General features: G+C 40.3%; 2 protein-coding genes and 1 pseudogene across 2 annotated transcripts in view; 1 reads left to right on the top strand and 2 right to left on the bottom strand.

Annotated features, from left to right (window-relative positions):
• LOC145493707 (uncharacterized) overlaps positions 1-2,335 on the bottom strand; it is a 9,060-nt gene extending 6,725 nt beyond the window's left edge. Inside the window, exons 1-3 of the mRNA XM_081473172.1 lie at positions 2,083-2,335; positions 1,244-1,681; positions 896-970 (exon numbers count right to left, since the gene is read on the bottom strand). Of these exons, the coding sequence (XP_081329298.1) occupies positions 896-970; positions 1,244-1,681; positions 2,083-2,335 (766 nt within the window). The remainder of the gene's footprint in view (positions 1-895; positions 971-1,243; positions 1,682-2,082) is intronic.
• Positions 2,336-2,440: 105 nt separating this feature from the next.
• On the bottom strand, positions 2,441-3,951 carry LOC145493706 (uncharacterized; annotated as a pseudogene).
• Positions 3,952-6,256: 2,305 nt separating this feature from the next.
• LOC145493526 (uncharacterized) lies at positions 6,257-15,623 on the top strand. The gene is made up of 6 exons (XM_081473019.1): positions 6,257-6,562; positions 8,238-8,385; positions 9,284-9,330; positions 9,939-10,021; positions 10,681-10,780; positions 11,925-15,623. The coding sequence occupies exons 1-6, from the start codon at positions 6,367-6,369 to the stop codon at positions 14,519-14,521; spliced, it is 3,171 nt and encodes a 1,056-aa protein (XP_081329145.1). The 5' UTR covers positions 6,257-6,366; the 3' UTR covers positions 14,522-15,623.
• Positions 15,624-16,055: the final 432 nt, after the last annotated feature.

Below are 16,055 nucleotides of genomic sequence, written 5' to 3'. Positions count from 1 at the left end.
AAAATATAATTTATTATAATAACTAGCATGAGTGCAAGCTTTTATGTGACAAATAAAAGTTGTCACGTACGAAGAATTGCTCTTGAAGAGGACTCCTCACATGTGGCAAATATGTTCTTATAGCACCATCTTTTTCGGGGGAGACTAAACAGCCCAGCCTTGTTTCTGTGTATCTCTGCTGGTCAAAGTCATTGCTGGCCCACGAAACTTTGGACTGTTGAAAAATATTTGCTGTGCCATAGTTGTCATATAAAAATTACTCATGTAGACCAGGCTTTACAACAATCCCGGGGGGGACTCCCATGTAAAAGGGATGAGGGTGCTTGTCAGAAATTTTCAAAAGAGCCCCTAATATAAGATGTCCCAAGATCCCGTTTTGTAGGTGCCGCATTAAATTTTTTCACCCCTAAGAGGTATCAATTCTAAAACAACGCATTATCTTTGTCATATTTTTTCGGCTCAATACCCTAAAAGGTACTGTAAAAGTTTCTGCTGTGGACCTTTTGAGGCTGAACAACCTAACAGAAACCAAAATTACCTTTTTAACCCCTAAAAGGCATGACGAGCACACCCGTCGTTTCTGTAGGGGAGTTCTCTTTAAATCATAATTTAACTGTAACCCACATACAAGAGCCTGCTTGATCTTGCTTGGCTATACAGGTTCCTATATTTGTGGATAATTAAAAAGGCAAATTTCTGCCAGCAGATTCTGAAATTGCTACGTCAGTCTTACACAAGGGTTTTCAGTTTCTTTCACTGTACCCCGGGCATTTCTATGGCACAAAGTTATCGCGTTTCGACGGTCATTTCTCTGACGAAGTTTAAGTGATTTTAAACATAAGTTTAGCATTCCCAGCATCACCAACCAACGACGTAATAAACGCTTGAGACCTACCTATGCCAGTGACTGAAGAGATCGCTTTGCCTTTGTTACAAGGCGTCAGGTGATCTGTGACGTCATTGCGGAGGCCTGGGGAAAGAAATTTTAATAGCGTGTCCCATAAACCAACGCGCACACCAATTCAATCTGTTTTCGAATCATGGCGGCTGGTCGGCGACCATGCGGGAAAATTTGCGACCGAGAAATCGTCCCATGGAAGAGAGATATTTATTCTAAATTAGACTGAAAGTGAAAGTTCAAAATCTTACTCACTAGGATGTCTTCTGTGAGTCGAATCCTCGTATAATTCTTTCGGATTTCGTCAGCGCTCGATGCTTTCCCGTGGAAGAGTGTTGAATTTACATTCAGTCAGTGAGTACATTTTGACGACGTACTCAGTTTTATTCTGCGGTGGAAGTGTTGTTAACAGATCCAAACAAGCTAGCTGGCCGGCTCTGACGAAAGTCGGATCTTTCAGGACCGGAAATCTTTCCTCGGGATTTCCATGGACGTGCGAACTTGGTGGGTAAATTGCCTGTAGGCCTCCATCGGCTGCTCGCTTCAAGGGTGGAATTTTTAGTAGCAGCTCTTTCAACTGGCTGAATTTTGGCTCTCTTTGACGCATCAGTCCTACCGTAATCCGGTATGGTGATTTGTCACAAGCCAGGATACATTGCTCTGTCCATTTACCACTTGATTTCTGGTTGACGTCTGCTTCAATGATGGAACTCTGCGTAGCCAAGTGCCTGCGAACCTTCCTCTCCATCTTTTGTAGTGACTTGACATCTAGAACTATGGAATCTGCAGTAATTTCCAAACCAAGAACGTCAGAGGCTTTCATAACTATGCAGGATTTTTATTGTACTGGTAGCCCTTTTTTTAATTTCTAAATATCCTAAAAAGGGTGCAAACTTGTGAAAGACGTGCACATTATTTCCTAATTTTAAAAGTACTTTGACGATTTTTGAAAATGGCACTTTATGCTTTGGTTTTTGTTATTCGTATTGTGTAGTTCTAGGAAAAATCCATAACCACCCTACAGATCCCTACCTCCATTGTTTCAACGAAAGTAAAGCTAAAGAAAAATTTTTGGTGCCTTGGTGGGTTTAAACCAAAAAAACCTTCTCTGGGGAAGATGTGGATATTTTCCGGCACAATACAATCACTGTCAGTGTAAACTAGTTTGAAAAACCAAATTTTACCTGCCGCAATTTTTGCAATTCGCAAACATAGCGTTTCAGCCGACTGAAAGCTTAGGTGAGCAGTACCAGGGTAGTACTCAGAAAGGGGTGTACCATTCCAATTTTTACATCCAGTATTCCCAAGATTTTGTTTGGCAAATTCTCTGTGCTTTTCTTTGGTGGGGGCTTTTCCACACAGTTCAGTCTCAATTTTTTTCTGACAACTCTCTGCATCTGAAACTGTCCAAAATGGTTCTGGACAGATGATCTTCATGTTGCCCAGTTGGCTCTGGTGCTCTAGGGCTTCTGGGATTGGATAAGTGGATTTGGCAGATGAACTGCCAGTAGATAATCTCCTCTCCTTACCATCCCCACATGTTCATCTAATATTTTTTATTTCTTGCCCAGTCAGTGGATGTTAAATTGTTTTTAGCTCTTTAAGTTTGTAAAAAGCATGACCACATTTTTTTGTTGTCTCATAGTCATCATTCCCCAACCAAAGGGCAACATTTAAAACTGTACTTAATAAATTGTAAGGCTCAGTTAGTTTCACTCTTACACTGGTTTCTCCTGTCAAATGATGAGACCATTTTAGCCATGGAAAACCATCTGTGTAATCCATTAGAATAAGACAATTATTGGCTGTATTGATTACACTCTGAGTACCAGGTTGGGTAAGAAATAATGAAATGTACTTTCCAATGTCAACATGACCTACAACCACTTCATTGAATTCTGGACCAATTTGTTTCAGTAATTCTTAGTGGGTGTCATTCAGATGACCAAAAATCTCATCCTTGCTTGAAATTGGATTGATGCCAATGGGCCCTTCCAATTTTTTCCCCCACTTGTTTCTCAGTACATTTTGTGTTTCTTTTTGTCCAATCATAAGTGACCCCACAATTCCACAAGAAAATTCCATGAATGCTGAGTGCTGTTTTCTAAAAACACAAGGCATAACAGCATCCTTGAAAAAAGAACCATTGTCAATTTCGAGGAGCTAGTTGCAAGAATAAAGTTTGTTCTTTTGAACTATTTCAGATAAAGTGCCTATGAAGTAAAAAATAAATGCTGCTGATTTGAAAGGTTTTTCAAAGTAAAGAAGAATGGTGTTTTCCTTTTTGGAATATCTTTTTTCGTTTTAGAGATATTCACGTATTTGTATTAAAAGTAATGACGTCATAGGTGGTTCCACTAAAACAGTTCAACACTCAATCAAGAATATCTCTAGAAATATTAGAGCAGTGTTCTTTAAACTTGGCACCAGAAATGTACATCACAAAAGGAACAAAATGACACATGTCGTGCCATCGCCATGGCAACAGTTATGCTGCTGGTCCTGTTTTAATTAAAACTAACACTACCAGATTTTATCTTTAACAAGGATCATCCACTCCCAACAATCTAATGGGAAGAGTTAAGACAATATGGGAATCATGTCTGTTCCAAGCAAGACCTGTCCCTTTTCGAAGGGTTGCAAATTGGCATATTTGGTTTTTTCACAGAAAGAGACTGGAGCCAAAAGTGTTGCCATGGCAACAACACAGAAGGTGTCATTCTGTTTCTTTTGTGGTGCACATTTGTGGTGCCAAGTTTGAAGAACACTGTTCCAATATTTCTAGAGATATTCTTGATTCAAGTGGAACCACCTATGACATCATTTTGCTCATTTGCATAATACAAAAACATAAATATCTCTAGAATGAAAAGAGATATTCCAAAAAGGGAAACGCCATTCTTCTTTACCTTGAAAAGTCTTTCAAATAAGCAGCAATTATTTTTTACTTCATTGGCACTTTAACACTTGCCTCTGATCATAGGAACCAGTGCTTGGTCAGGGCTCTGGACAAAACAGTGCTTGAAGTTCTGGGTAGCGCAAGGACAGTTCATTTCTGAACTTGCATAATTTGCTGTGAAAATCGCGAGTTCCAACAGTTCCGTGCAGTACAAAGTCGAGGGGTGACACAATTTTGGCAATCCTTGGTAAAACTAAATCCACAAGTTCTTCATCGTTCAGACAGTTCAGCAGTTCACTGACCCTTTGCTTCCTTGAATAAGGATTACTCTCGCCGTCTAGGAATTTTTCTGCGCATTGCCTTCTTTTTCAGAAAATTGCTGATGTCAGCAGTTTTTTCGAGATTTATGGCTAATTATCTCAAAATAATGCATGGCTACCCCAATTTTTCTTTGGGGATTCCAGTAGCCCGTGCAAAGATCTACTTTTTCTGCGTGGTCCTAACCTGGCGCAAAAACCTTTGTATTTAGTGACAATAGATTTTTGTTCAAACTTTGTCCACTGAATATTTGTCATATGATAACTTCAATTTTGAAATAAAAAGCAGGGGTGCCCATGCTCATTCAAGAGTAGTGAGGCATTCAAAATGCCCCATTTTGGCATTATTCAATGTTTATTATAAAAACGCATTCCCAGCAATTGTAAAATCTTTGTGAGCCCAGATTCATAAGAACACGCATTAAACTAGAGTCAATACAATGTGTCGGACACAAATGAACATTTTAAGATTGATTAAGACAGAAACCTAAATCCTTGATTAAAAATTTGAACCAAATTTCTTGACGTGGTTACCGACTGCAAAATAGAAAAGACCACAGTGTATCTGCTATCTTTCTTATTTATTCAATTTTTAGCAACAGAAATTAAATCAGTCTTTTCTCGCGCAGAGCTTTTGATTAGTTGATTACAATGACTGGAAAAAAATTGGGGTGCCTGTGCTCGTTGGTGAGCTAGAGCCATTTTTCAACCGACAGAGCTCAATATCAAGGCAAATCCGTCATGTTTTCAATATGCGCGTACACGAGCGCGCTCTAATGACGCCATAAATTATGCGCAGTAAGGATGCGCGATGCAAATGTGAGGAATGACCTTAAGGTGATTCCCTAGTAAAAGAACCCGCCATAGATTCCCGATGAAACTTGGTATGCAGTTGTTACAGGACAAGGAGATATTAAAAACGTAGTAAAAAGAGGGGGTCACCGTGCTTGTTTTCACGCCACAATGCTGACAAATACGGTTATTTAGGTGACTTTTGGTAATCACCGTGCGCAACAAATAATCTAGATTATTTTTCAATGGAGCGTGTTACATCACACAGAATTTGACTTTCTTTGATTGTTTATTCATCTACGTCAGAGAAAAAATGTCTTCAAATACCCTGCATTTTTTTATCCTTTAAAGGAAACATAATTTGGACATGCGTTGTTGGACCCGTTATGTCTCCCTCTGTAGTATTTATTTCATTTGCCAAAAAAGTAGCCATAGATTGCTGCAATTTTTTTTCTCAGTTATTGAGGATATTGTCCTCATTGAAATTATGAAATAAAAAGTGGGGGTCACCGTGCTCGTTTCTGAGGAAAGGAGCATATATTTCACTATCGAGCTTAGTTTGAGGGAAATCTCGCACGCGCTCATGTACATGTGCGCGCGCTAATGAGGCGAAAATCGTGCGCAGTAGTACGATCTGGCGTTTTTTCTCTTCGGCTAACGGTGAAAGGAACGCCTGATCGCATCGCGAAAAAGGTTATTCCATGTCTTCCATCACTGAGTTTGTTTCTCCCAATTATTTTCAGAACTGTTCTTTTTTTCCCTGGCTTGAACCTGGAACTTTCTAACGCAGTTTCGATTTTCTTCTATTATGATACAAGCTAGTCTTCATCCAGAACTATAATTTTTCAGATATATCTGAAACTTAAACTCTTGGACTGTGCCCCAAAATTTACGTAAAAAATCGCCAAATGTTCGTGCCGCAAAATACAAATTTTCCAAAGTTTTTAGATTAACGCGTTGCAAAAATTTTATTTTGTGAGGTAGTTCCCCGAAAAATACTTGGCGAACAGACTCTCAACAAAGTTCACTTGCTTGTACAACTGTACATCGTTCAGATTCCCTTCCCCTCCCCTCCCTCGATGGAAGTTATATCCGCTAGGCCAATCAAAACACTGTAACGCGGATTCGATTGCGGAACTTTTGGAGTTAAGAGAGAATTTACACTTAAAGCATCTTCCCCGACCACTTATCGCTTACGAATGAGCAAGAATTTCGTTATATTTTTTCCCACGTGACCTTAATAAAAGTGAACTTTTATTTTAGGCAGTTTAAATTTCCTCACTGATGGTTCTAAGTTTTGTAATACCGTTTCACCTTCTACGGCCTCGCTTCCTGTTACTGATCGTTTAATCAAATTCTCCATATCAAGAGATTTTTATTTTCATTCTTTGCTGGGAGTTAATTCATGGCAGGCAGCGTGAAAGTATGGATCTGAACGCGATTTATTCGGTGTTTTTAACATGGAAAGTGGTGAGAGTGCTTCAACTTTAGAGAGAATAGCTGAGATCCCCAAGGAGTCCATTGAAAGTCGCGAAACCGCAGCTGAGTTCAACAACATCCAAGATGGCGGCCATGTTGTTTCCTCTGTGGTCGCAACTACACTTCAACAAAATCCGCTAGGACTCTTTGTTACTCCGGCATCGGTCGCTCAAGTTGGTAAGTAAAGCTATCTATCCTTTCCTAAAGCTTCTGAACAAGATAATTTTAAACTGACAGAGGGAGAGTGTCTTGCGATAGCATAATCGACCAAACAGCTGATTTCATCTTGAAATTAACGAAATAACTATCAGATTAGCTTTGATGGCTAAGCATTTTTCCATTGTACTCTTTATAGTTTTACATACAGCTTGATAGCTGTTTTGAAAAACATCGAGAGATCAAAGTCAAATAACCTTTTTATTATTATTACAAGCTTGTGCCTGCCGTTTTGTTTTGGAGCGCTTGCAGAGCGGTATTGATGAATCCCTAGTTGATATATTTGAGTGCATTTTAAAGATCTTGTCTTCTTACAAAAAAAAAGACTTGAAATCCTGTGGACTCAGTTGAATCAATGAACTGAATGTGTATGCAGAATAAATTATTGTTCACGCCCAGTGGGTTGTAATATGCTTCATAATTATTGTGCTTAATTCCTATAGAAAACACCCTGTGAAAATTGGCACATGCTCAAAACTGCTAGAAACACTAAATTTTGAGCACAAGCAGCTGACAGTGTTTATGTAATAATGAAGGAACAAAGAGAATTTACATTTTGATAATCAAAATACAGACGAACCTTTTCTAATGGCTACCTCCCTGCAACAGGCACCTCTCTACAGCGGCCACAATTTTTGGTCCATACAGTTACTGATTTTAACCTCTCTACAACAACCACCTCTCCACAACAGCAATGGCCACTAAAACATGTCGCAACTGCCAAAATAAACTCTTGACAGTTATCCAGTGACTGGCGTATGGTGCATACAAAACTTCGTTTTTTATTATAAAAGGTCACCAAGCTTGATCTGTAACACTTCATTGGTATCTGTTTCTGTTTAGTTTCTGTTTCATTGAAATATTTTGATTGTGTTACGTATAGTTTATAATACTAAACTGAGCATTTTTTAAGAAAAGAAATGTTTCACCCCTGAAAAGGTGTCATGTTACACTCCTACCTCCCCATAATGGCCAGCTCTCTACAACAGGCCACTTTCCTCTTTCCCCAAGGTGGCTGTTGTAGACAGGTTGGACTGTACACAAGTTTGACTTTCCTTTCGTTTTCTCACTGACAGTGTTTCCTAATTGAAATAGGAAATGTTTTGTCTGTGTTTCTATTATTACAGTTTGGAATAACTTTCACGTATAGCGCTGTTGCATTGTAGAATAGTCTTCCTACAGATGTAAGGTTATTCAAGATGTTAGGTACATCTAACACAAGGCTTTATCACTACAGTTTTTATAATTTTTGGTCAGTGTAAAATGCAGACTGTGGACAGTGTAAAATGCAGACCTAGGGTAAAATGCAGAGAATGGCAGATCAGGGGTAAAATGCAGACTGCAGGCTACAGTCGTTTTAAGTTTTTATCAACGGTATCATTTTCATTATCGAGTACTTACCATAAACAGGGTTATTCAGGTTAATTGTGGTGAAAAGCTGCACTCCAGTTGGCCAGAACATCACTCAGGTTAGCCTGAATAATGCTCCAGTTAGCCTGGTAACAGATAAAATTAAGTTAAAATTTCCTCAGTCTGCAGTCTGCACCTTACCCCTGGTCTGCAGTCTGCATTGCGTAGTCTGCGTTTAACACTGGCTGGTTTTTATTCGTCTTATCGAAAACTTCTCTCCTTCTAGTACCAGCAAGTAATGGCTTGGTCCAGAAAAACTTGCCTGCTCTTCAGAATACCACCAAACCAATTCCTGCCAGCGTGTTCTCATACAGGTTTGCTTCTCCGACAAGCAACCAGACTCCATACTACGTCTCATCAGACATAGTGTTGAGGTGGGTGGTCCTCACTGTTTAAACTAGTCCTTCACAAGTCTTTATACATGGCATGGCAGTTACTAGAACTGTACCACTTGGGAAATATTGAGCAATAAAGCAAAGAATCATGGGGAGAGGGAGCGAGGGTTGGTAGGGTTGTAGACCTCCCTATTTTTTGCTAGAGTTGATTTTTTTAGGGCTCCAGATCGAATGAATAATGTATGAATTTTGCCACTTGGAAGTTTCAAAATGGTGTAACAGTGGCCCCTAATGTGGTTGCCTTTATAGCCAGATTTTTTTAGCTGCTCTACTACTTTAAAATGGTCTCTGTGGTCCCTGTAAAATGGTTATTGAGAACAGAGGATGACCAACTTGCGCCAAGTATCTCATATTGCTGGAGCTTATCCCAGTTTCTGTAGCTTTAAGTGATAAGGTGTTCATCTACTCCCCCTAGAGGGGATGCTAATCCATGGCAGGGTTAGTACCCTCAAGCATTGAATTTGCCAGTGTACTTAATTCTACCCCTTGGTGAGGAGACATTTTGAGAGTAAAGCATGTTTAAAGTGTGAATGCAAATTCATGCTGTATGTTGTCATGAATGCATGTCTTATAATACCTAAGAGTGGTGGTCAACAAGGTGAATCAAATTTAGTCAAATGTCTTACATTAAACTCTTTGAAAGGAATGAAGTGATGATTGATAAGTCACTGAGAAGTATCACATCAGAACATTGTATTGTCCCAAGCTTGCCAACATTCCATCATTAGATTTCTCATCTATTAAAGGCTGATTGTTTGGATTGAAAACTGCAGAGAGTGAGATGGTGTTGTTGACATCGGATATGTTGTGTTAAATGCACAAGCATTATTAAATTCTTATAACAAAATTTAAATTTTTGCTTTAATTTTTGGAATAGTGGAGGCATTGCCCAGCAGACTAGAAGAAGGATTGTGCATAATGAAGGCAAGTGATAGGAAGGAAACCTGTTCTGCAATGTAATTTGCTAGGTACATAGGTGTGTAATTGAAAACAGAAAAAAAAACTGTATATTACCACTATCCTCAACTTTTTCACTCTGAACATTTATATTCTATTTCTTATACAGCATAATAAACAGAACCATGTCAAAGTAGTGCTTGGTAACTTTCATTTAAATGGTTGCACACCAGGGTTTCATCCACAGACTTCAAAGATTCAATTTTGTCTAGCATACAAAAGGGTAAAGGATTCTCTTTTGCAAGACCAATTTTTTTGTGAGAATCTGATGTTAATGCTGTAACAGAGAAATCACAAGTTTTAGTGGTATTTAGTTCCTTGTTTGTCTACAGCCTATGTGATAGTTGATTTGGTACATATTCACCCTTGTGGTCTTATATTGTTACAAGTTCTTTTTGATAACCACATGATGGTACAACTGATCAAACTTGTGATATCAGTGTTATCACTCCTAAATGGAAGGTTTTTTGACGGCCCCAAAGCTGATTTAAACCATTTACTTATTGTTAGGGTTTTTAAGAAAAGTAGCATGTTAAATTTTATCATGTCTTAAAATTATATCTGTTTCTATTTAGTTGAACGGAGACGGAAGGACAAAATTAATAATTGGATATTAAAGCTAGCTGATGTAGTGCCACAATGCAGCTGGGGAAAGCAGGTATTTAATTTGATGACTGTTTTATTTTGTAAAAATAACGTTTATGCGGCAAAATATAATTAAGGCTAAGTTAAACTCAAAACAACTGCTGGTTAGCAGTTTCTCTCCTTGATGTGGGGTGGCCTGTGGGTTCTGCAGGGAGGCCATGAATTTGCAGTCCTCCTGTTGAGATCAGGCCATTTTGTTTAACGTTCATGTTGCTTCCGAAGGCTTTGCTCCAACCCATCCCTCCCCAAGGCAAGTATGGGGTACTGTACATATTTTATTCCCCTGTAGTTGTCTTTCAGTGTGACGATGCTTGGTGGTTGCCACTCACTCTCTCCTGTACTCTCAGCTCATGCAACATGGTTCCATCAGCCTTACAGACACCTTACCCACACTTAGCTATTGTTGATTAGTTAAATTATTAAAGCAGGCACAACCTAAGGACTGGAAAATTGTGGGTTACACAGAGTTTACAAACTTTTAAACCTACATGTGCATATTGACTGAAACTACAGGTACAAACAACAAAAAAGTTTTGTACTGACTAGTGCTGAGCCTGGCGCATGAATAAATGATGAAAGGTCTTAGCTACACAATAATGTGGAAGATAAGAAACACGACTAGACTTTTTATCTGTTGTAATTGAGTATAATTTCATTTTATTCTTTCTCCAGAGTAAAAACATTGTTCTTGAAAAGACAGTTGAGTACATCAACCAAGTCAACACTCAGCTCAAAGAACTGTCTGATTTACAACAGAGAGAACAAAAGCTTGGTAAGGGAGTGCCACCATGTGTTCTTTACTAGATAAACTGGATTTATGAAGATGATGTATTAATGAAAAGTATGTTCCTTTGCACCAAATGTCTACATGTGTGCACTTTAATTTCATGACTCCTAAAGGCCTAAACAATACCCAAAGTGATGAAAAGAAAAAAAGGGATAGAAGAGCGCAAAAAAGAGAAAAGAGAGTGGAGGAAAATAAAAAGACTGACATTGCTTTGATTGTTTATGTTGTCTACTTTCGATGGCAAGAAAGAAGATACCTGTGCTAGGGTGAAGTTTTCTTGACATGCTTTTCATAAATTTAGTCTCTTATACTACCACAAATATTAGTCCCATGTTTAACTCCTCAACCACATTGTGTAAATAGCCAACTGGTCAGCCTCCAACCAGTTGGGATTCTTAATAGTTTATGTTATACTTGCAATATATGGTTATTAGTTACAGCATCCCCAATCAGCACAACAGTGCTAAATACATTTGACACTTAAATAAAGTTATTATTTTTTTTTTAATTTCATTTTTTTAGTTCTTTTTTTTATGTAGACTACATTGTTTCCTCACCTTCCACCTTATTTCATGACTAGGTTAGTTCAGAGGTTTTAACTAAAATCAACAAATCAGATTGCTCCATTATCACTCCAATATTATCCAGATACATGTATTGTATAGTGCATGTCCTTAAAAGATTCCCCTTGGCCACTGTTTCCAATAATTATCTTTCTGCTCTTCTAGTAAGCTTCCCATTCCTCTTGTAACCTTAAGTGTGCATACCACAGCTTATCCTGAGTTCTTTAGCATGAAGCGACTAAGACTATTTCTACTCCTCCCTGGATGGGATGCTAGTCCATCACAGGGTCACCACCAGCATTAAATACGCTGGTACTCATTTACATACCTGGGTGGAGAGAGATTCTGTGAGAGTTAAGTGTCTTCCCCAAGAACACAATGCAATGTTCCCAGCCAGGTTCAAACCCAGATCGCTCGATTTGGAGACAAACGCCCTAACCATGAGGCCACCGCGCCTCCTGCATTCCTCTTGTAAGCACCCCCATATGTCCATTGAGCTCAAACCTCCTTGTCATCTTTGCCTGTGATGTTGTTTATTGTTTACCCATAAATTTTTTCTCTTCTAGCTCAAGAAGTTCAGCTATTGAAAACTCGACTCGGAACGACTACTAAAGAAAACAAGCTGTTGAGAGATTTATTAAAGAAAAATAGCATAGCTATTCCAAGAAAAATCCCCACAACAACAACAACAACAACAACAACAACAACAGATTCTACCTCATCTGGGACAGTCGACACAGATACACCTGATGATGCTATTGCTATGACAACGACAGAGGTCCCAAAATCAAGGGAATCACCAACTGCAGCAGTGACAACTGCGTCGAGACCACCACAGGTTACCAGCCAAACAACAGTGATCAGTAATGCGACTCAGCCCACTACTGCAACCACTGCTGTGCTCAATCATTTGCCAATCACTTCGGCTTCTGTCGCGAAGGAGCAATCGAAGAGAGAATCAATTGCTTATGTGGCCCCTTTTATTATAACAACTAATCCAATTTCTGTAGCAAGTAGCACAGCGTCTGTTTTTACTCCAGTTACAACATGTCCAACGGTTCAACTTCCAACAACATCTGTCGTGCAGAATAGTGCAAACAACCTTGGCCAACTTGAATTAAACCAGCCACAGGGAAACATTAGCAGTTTGTCGAATCCTAATCCATCCTTTAATCCCCCTGTTGTACAGTTTGGAAATAAGGTGCCCTGCTCTGTAACACAGCAGCCTTTACAGACTGTTAGCTCTGCTTCTCAAGTGTTGCAGTCTCAAGCAGGCTACTCAAGACACAGTGTAGCAGCCATCATGAAAGTTGCACTACAACCTGGTACATCAATTTCGCCAATAAGTGTGGTGAATGCTGTCCCACTTGTTGCTCCTGCAACGGGGCATAACTCTGCCGCTATCCTGAACCTCCAACCAGCTGTGATTAGCTCATGTGCTGCTGTTCCCAGTGCAGTTCAGATGTCAACTCCTCTTGTCGCTGTGCCAGTGCCAAACAGCCTGGGTAATCAACACGCTGCAGCTGGAGTCAGCAACACTGTTGTGACACAGAGCACCAGCTTGCCGGCATTCTATGTGACTGCTACTCCAAACCAGAGTATAACTGTGTCCAAAATTAGTCAGAACAACGAGAGTACTCCTCGTCCAAAAGCGCCGACAGATGCGAGCAAAAACCAAGGGGGTTGTAAAGCGAAAAAAGGAGGGCCTGCCAACAAGGGTCAGAAAAAATCGACGGTTAATACAAGCCGAACTCAAAACACGAATAGAAATTCCCAAAACAAACCTTTGTTAGAAAATAAAGCGACCTCGGCCTCAAACAAACGTGGAGCAGCACACTTAACTGTGAGAGACAACACCAGGATGGCAAAGAGAGCGAGCACTTGCGGCTCCCAGGAACCACCAGGAAATATTAGTGTTTGTCAGCCTCAACCGGAGATAATGACAATACAGACTTTTAACGTCAATTCTCTGATCCCAGGTATTACCACTCAGGTGTCAGTTCCAGCTAATACCATGCCAACTCGAGTAGATTGTGGTAAACCAACTGTACAAGTTTCTAGTATAGGAATGAGTCAGGCTGGCCAGATACCACGCCTTTCTCACAGTATTGCATCTTTAGCTGGTTTACCTCAGAGCATGGAGCAAACACAAACGTCAGATTTGCAGCAACACCAACAAGTTTCGCAGCTTGGCTCTGGCAGCCTTAGCTTCTCTGCCGAATCTCTGCTTGCCTCAAGTGAAGTGGTTCTGCCGAACATTCCACACATAACGACCGCATCTGTTAATTCTGACAGCAATCCAAACCAACAGAGCAGTTTAACAATGGCCGTGGCCCCGTCAATTCACAGTACACCCAGTGAACAAGGCCATGCTCAGAGTTTTTCGAATTACTCGGCAGAGGCGCTGATTGGAGGAAACGAACTGATGGGAGATTCAGTTATGACACAGGAATCCCAACTTCAAACACGGCCATCCAGGACTACTTACTCAGATTTCTCTGCCGAGTCTCTAATCGGCTCTAGTGATTTGAACTCAAGTCTTTCCTATGCCATTGATAATCTCATCTCGTCGCGCTCAGATGCCAACTACAACAGCACCGCTATGGTGTCTGTGAATCCAAACTTACTTCACTCTGTTAAGTCGAATGTCAGCCATGATGCCAGCACAAACAACCCATTGCGCGCACTTGCAGCCATGCCAGATCTTGTAGAACAGAAGGCAACTGCCCCCAGTAGTCAGTCAGCGATGCTCTTTAGCGGGCCTACAGGAAACAGTGCTTACAGAATGTCCCCGCCAAATTCTGCAGCTTCGCAGTTCACATTCGTAACTCATAACTCCGCCAGACGGCAAACAGATGGCGTAACACTACAGCAAGGAACAGGGCAAGCTGTAAATTCAACAAACAATGTTTCTGTTCCATCTACCAGCTTTCTAAAACATTCGGTGGACAGTATTACATCTTCGTTTTATGCAGCCAGTAATGCTGGCTCAAGTTTCTCATTGGGATCAAACTCAGCGCCTGGGATTGCATTCCAGGGACAGGCTCCATTTGGTTTAGAGCCTTTTTCAAGCAGCCAGCTTTCTTTTGGTTCAATGACAAACCCGTTTTCACCCACAAGATCGTTTTTCAATCATGGCTCGACCATGGGAAGTTTTGTTTGACTTTTACGTAATTTCAAGTTCAAAGTAATGACTAACGTAAAGTTACGAAAGTGTAGTAGTCTTTCAATGGATGCCACTTTCTAGTAGCTAAATCGGCTGACGTATTTTTACCAATCTAACGTAATAAAACGGTTATGTTCTCAGTTTAAAGAGAGCTAAAGTTTAGTACTTGTTCGAGAGCGTTTGCGCGAAAATCTTCCAAGACACCACACGGTAATTGAGTTACTCTTGTTAGAAATGTAAACAAATATGGGCGTCAGGGAATTCGGTGCGGAGATACAATGTCCGAAAGACCACCCTTACTCTGAAAAAAGTGGTCTTCGTTCTTGAATATGGCTCCAAAGTCTGCCAGTCAAAAATATCACAAATAAAACGCTGATATGCAACTTACTCCGCCAAAAATTGTGTTCCTGGGTCTACAAGGCAATTCTATTCAACCGGTAACGTTACTTAAAGTACGGGTAAAGTCTGCATACGAGCCAACTGGTCAATCAGGCCAGTACTTATCTCCGGTTTCTGTAGAATGAAGCGACTAGGAATATTTCTTCTCCCCCATAGATGGAATGCAAGTCCATCGCAGGGTTACCCCCAGCATTGAACTGACTGATACCCATTTAAACCCCTGGGTGGAGATAGGCACTGTGGGAGTGAAGTGTCTCGCCCAAGAACACGACACAATGGCTACGGCTTGAACCCGAACCGCTCGATCCGGAGTCCAGCGCACTAACCATGAGACAAGCATTCAGCGACCGCACTTCCAGCGACCTGACAGCGATGCCGCGTGGGTGGAAAAATTGGAAATTCTTGAACTTTCCCAAACTCTCTTTTTGTTCAGTCTTTTAAAGTCTGTCGATAATTGGAAAAGGAAGTTATTTTCCGAATAATTAGGGGGCACCAACCATTTAAGAGGGTAAACTGCGGGCGAAGTTGACGTAGCCGGTACCAACCCTATTCTCGTGTACTTCTCATTTCAAGTGTAATTTGTCCTTTCTACACTTCTAATTTTTCACCCTTCCCCTCTCCCCTTTCCAATGTTGTTACCTAGTAACAGCATCGCTAAAGCCTGTTTCAACATTGATTGGGCGTGTGGGGGGGGGGGGGAGGAGAAGGGGGGGAGGAAGGGGTGGCTATTGACGTACTTAAGGTGTTTTTTTCTATCACGGAAGTACGGATCTCTAACCAAAACATTTCAATTAGCAAACATATCTCAACGCTTTTGTCCCTGATTGTAGGTGTCGACAAAATTGCCTATTTGTAAACACCTTGTTTTCACTGCCATGATAACACAGATAGCAGTCAAGCAAACGTTTTTGAAGACTCCCTACTATCTCTAGTATCTTTAAATGAGCCTGTCGGAACAGACAGTTATCGAAGTTTTGAAAGTTGGGATGGTGTACGTCTGAAAGGTCGACGATGGATCTAAAAGCTCTTAGTCTTACCTTATCTGTATTCTTTGCAGATGTTTGCTTCTTGTTTTGAAAAAAAAAAACCCTCCATTGATGGACTGTGCTGTGTCTTAGAGGACTTGCAATAA

This window comes from Orbicella franksi, chromosome 7 (assembly GCF_964199315.1).
Source record: "Orbicella franksi chromosome 7, jaOrbFran1.1, whole genome shotgun sequence".
NCBI classification, from domain to species: Eukaryota; Metazoa; Cnidaria; class Anthozoa; order Scleractinia; family Merulinidae; genus Orbicella; species Orbicella franksi.
Note: the sequence above shows the minus strand (reverse complement) of the source record. Positions and strands in the feature narration are given on the sequence as shown.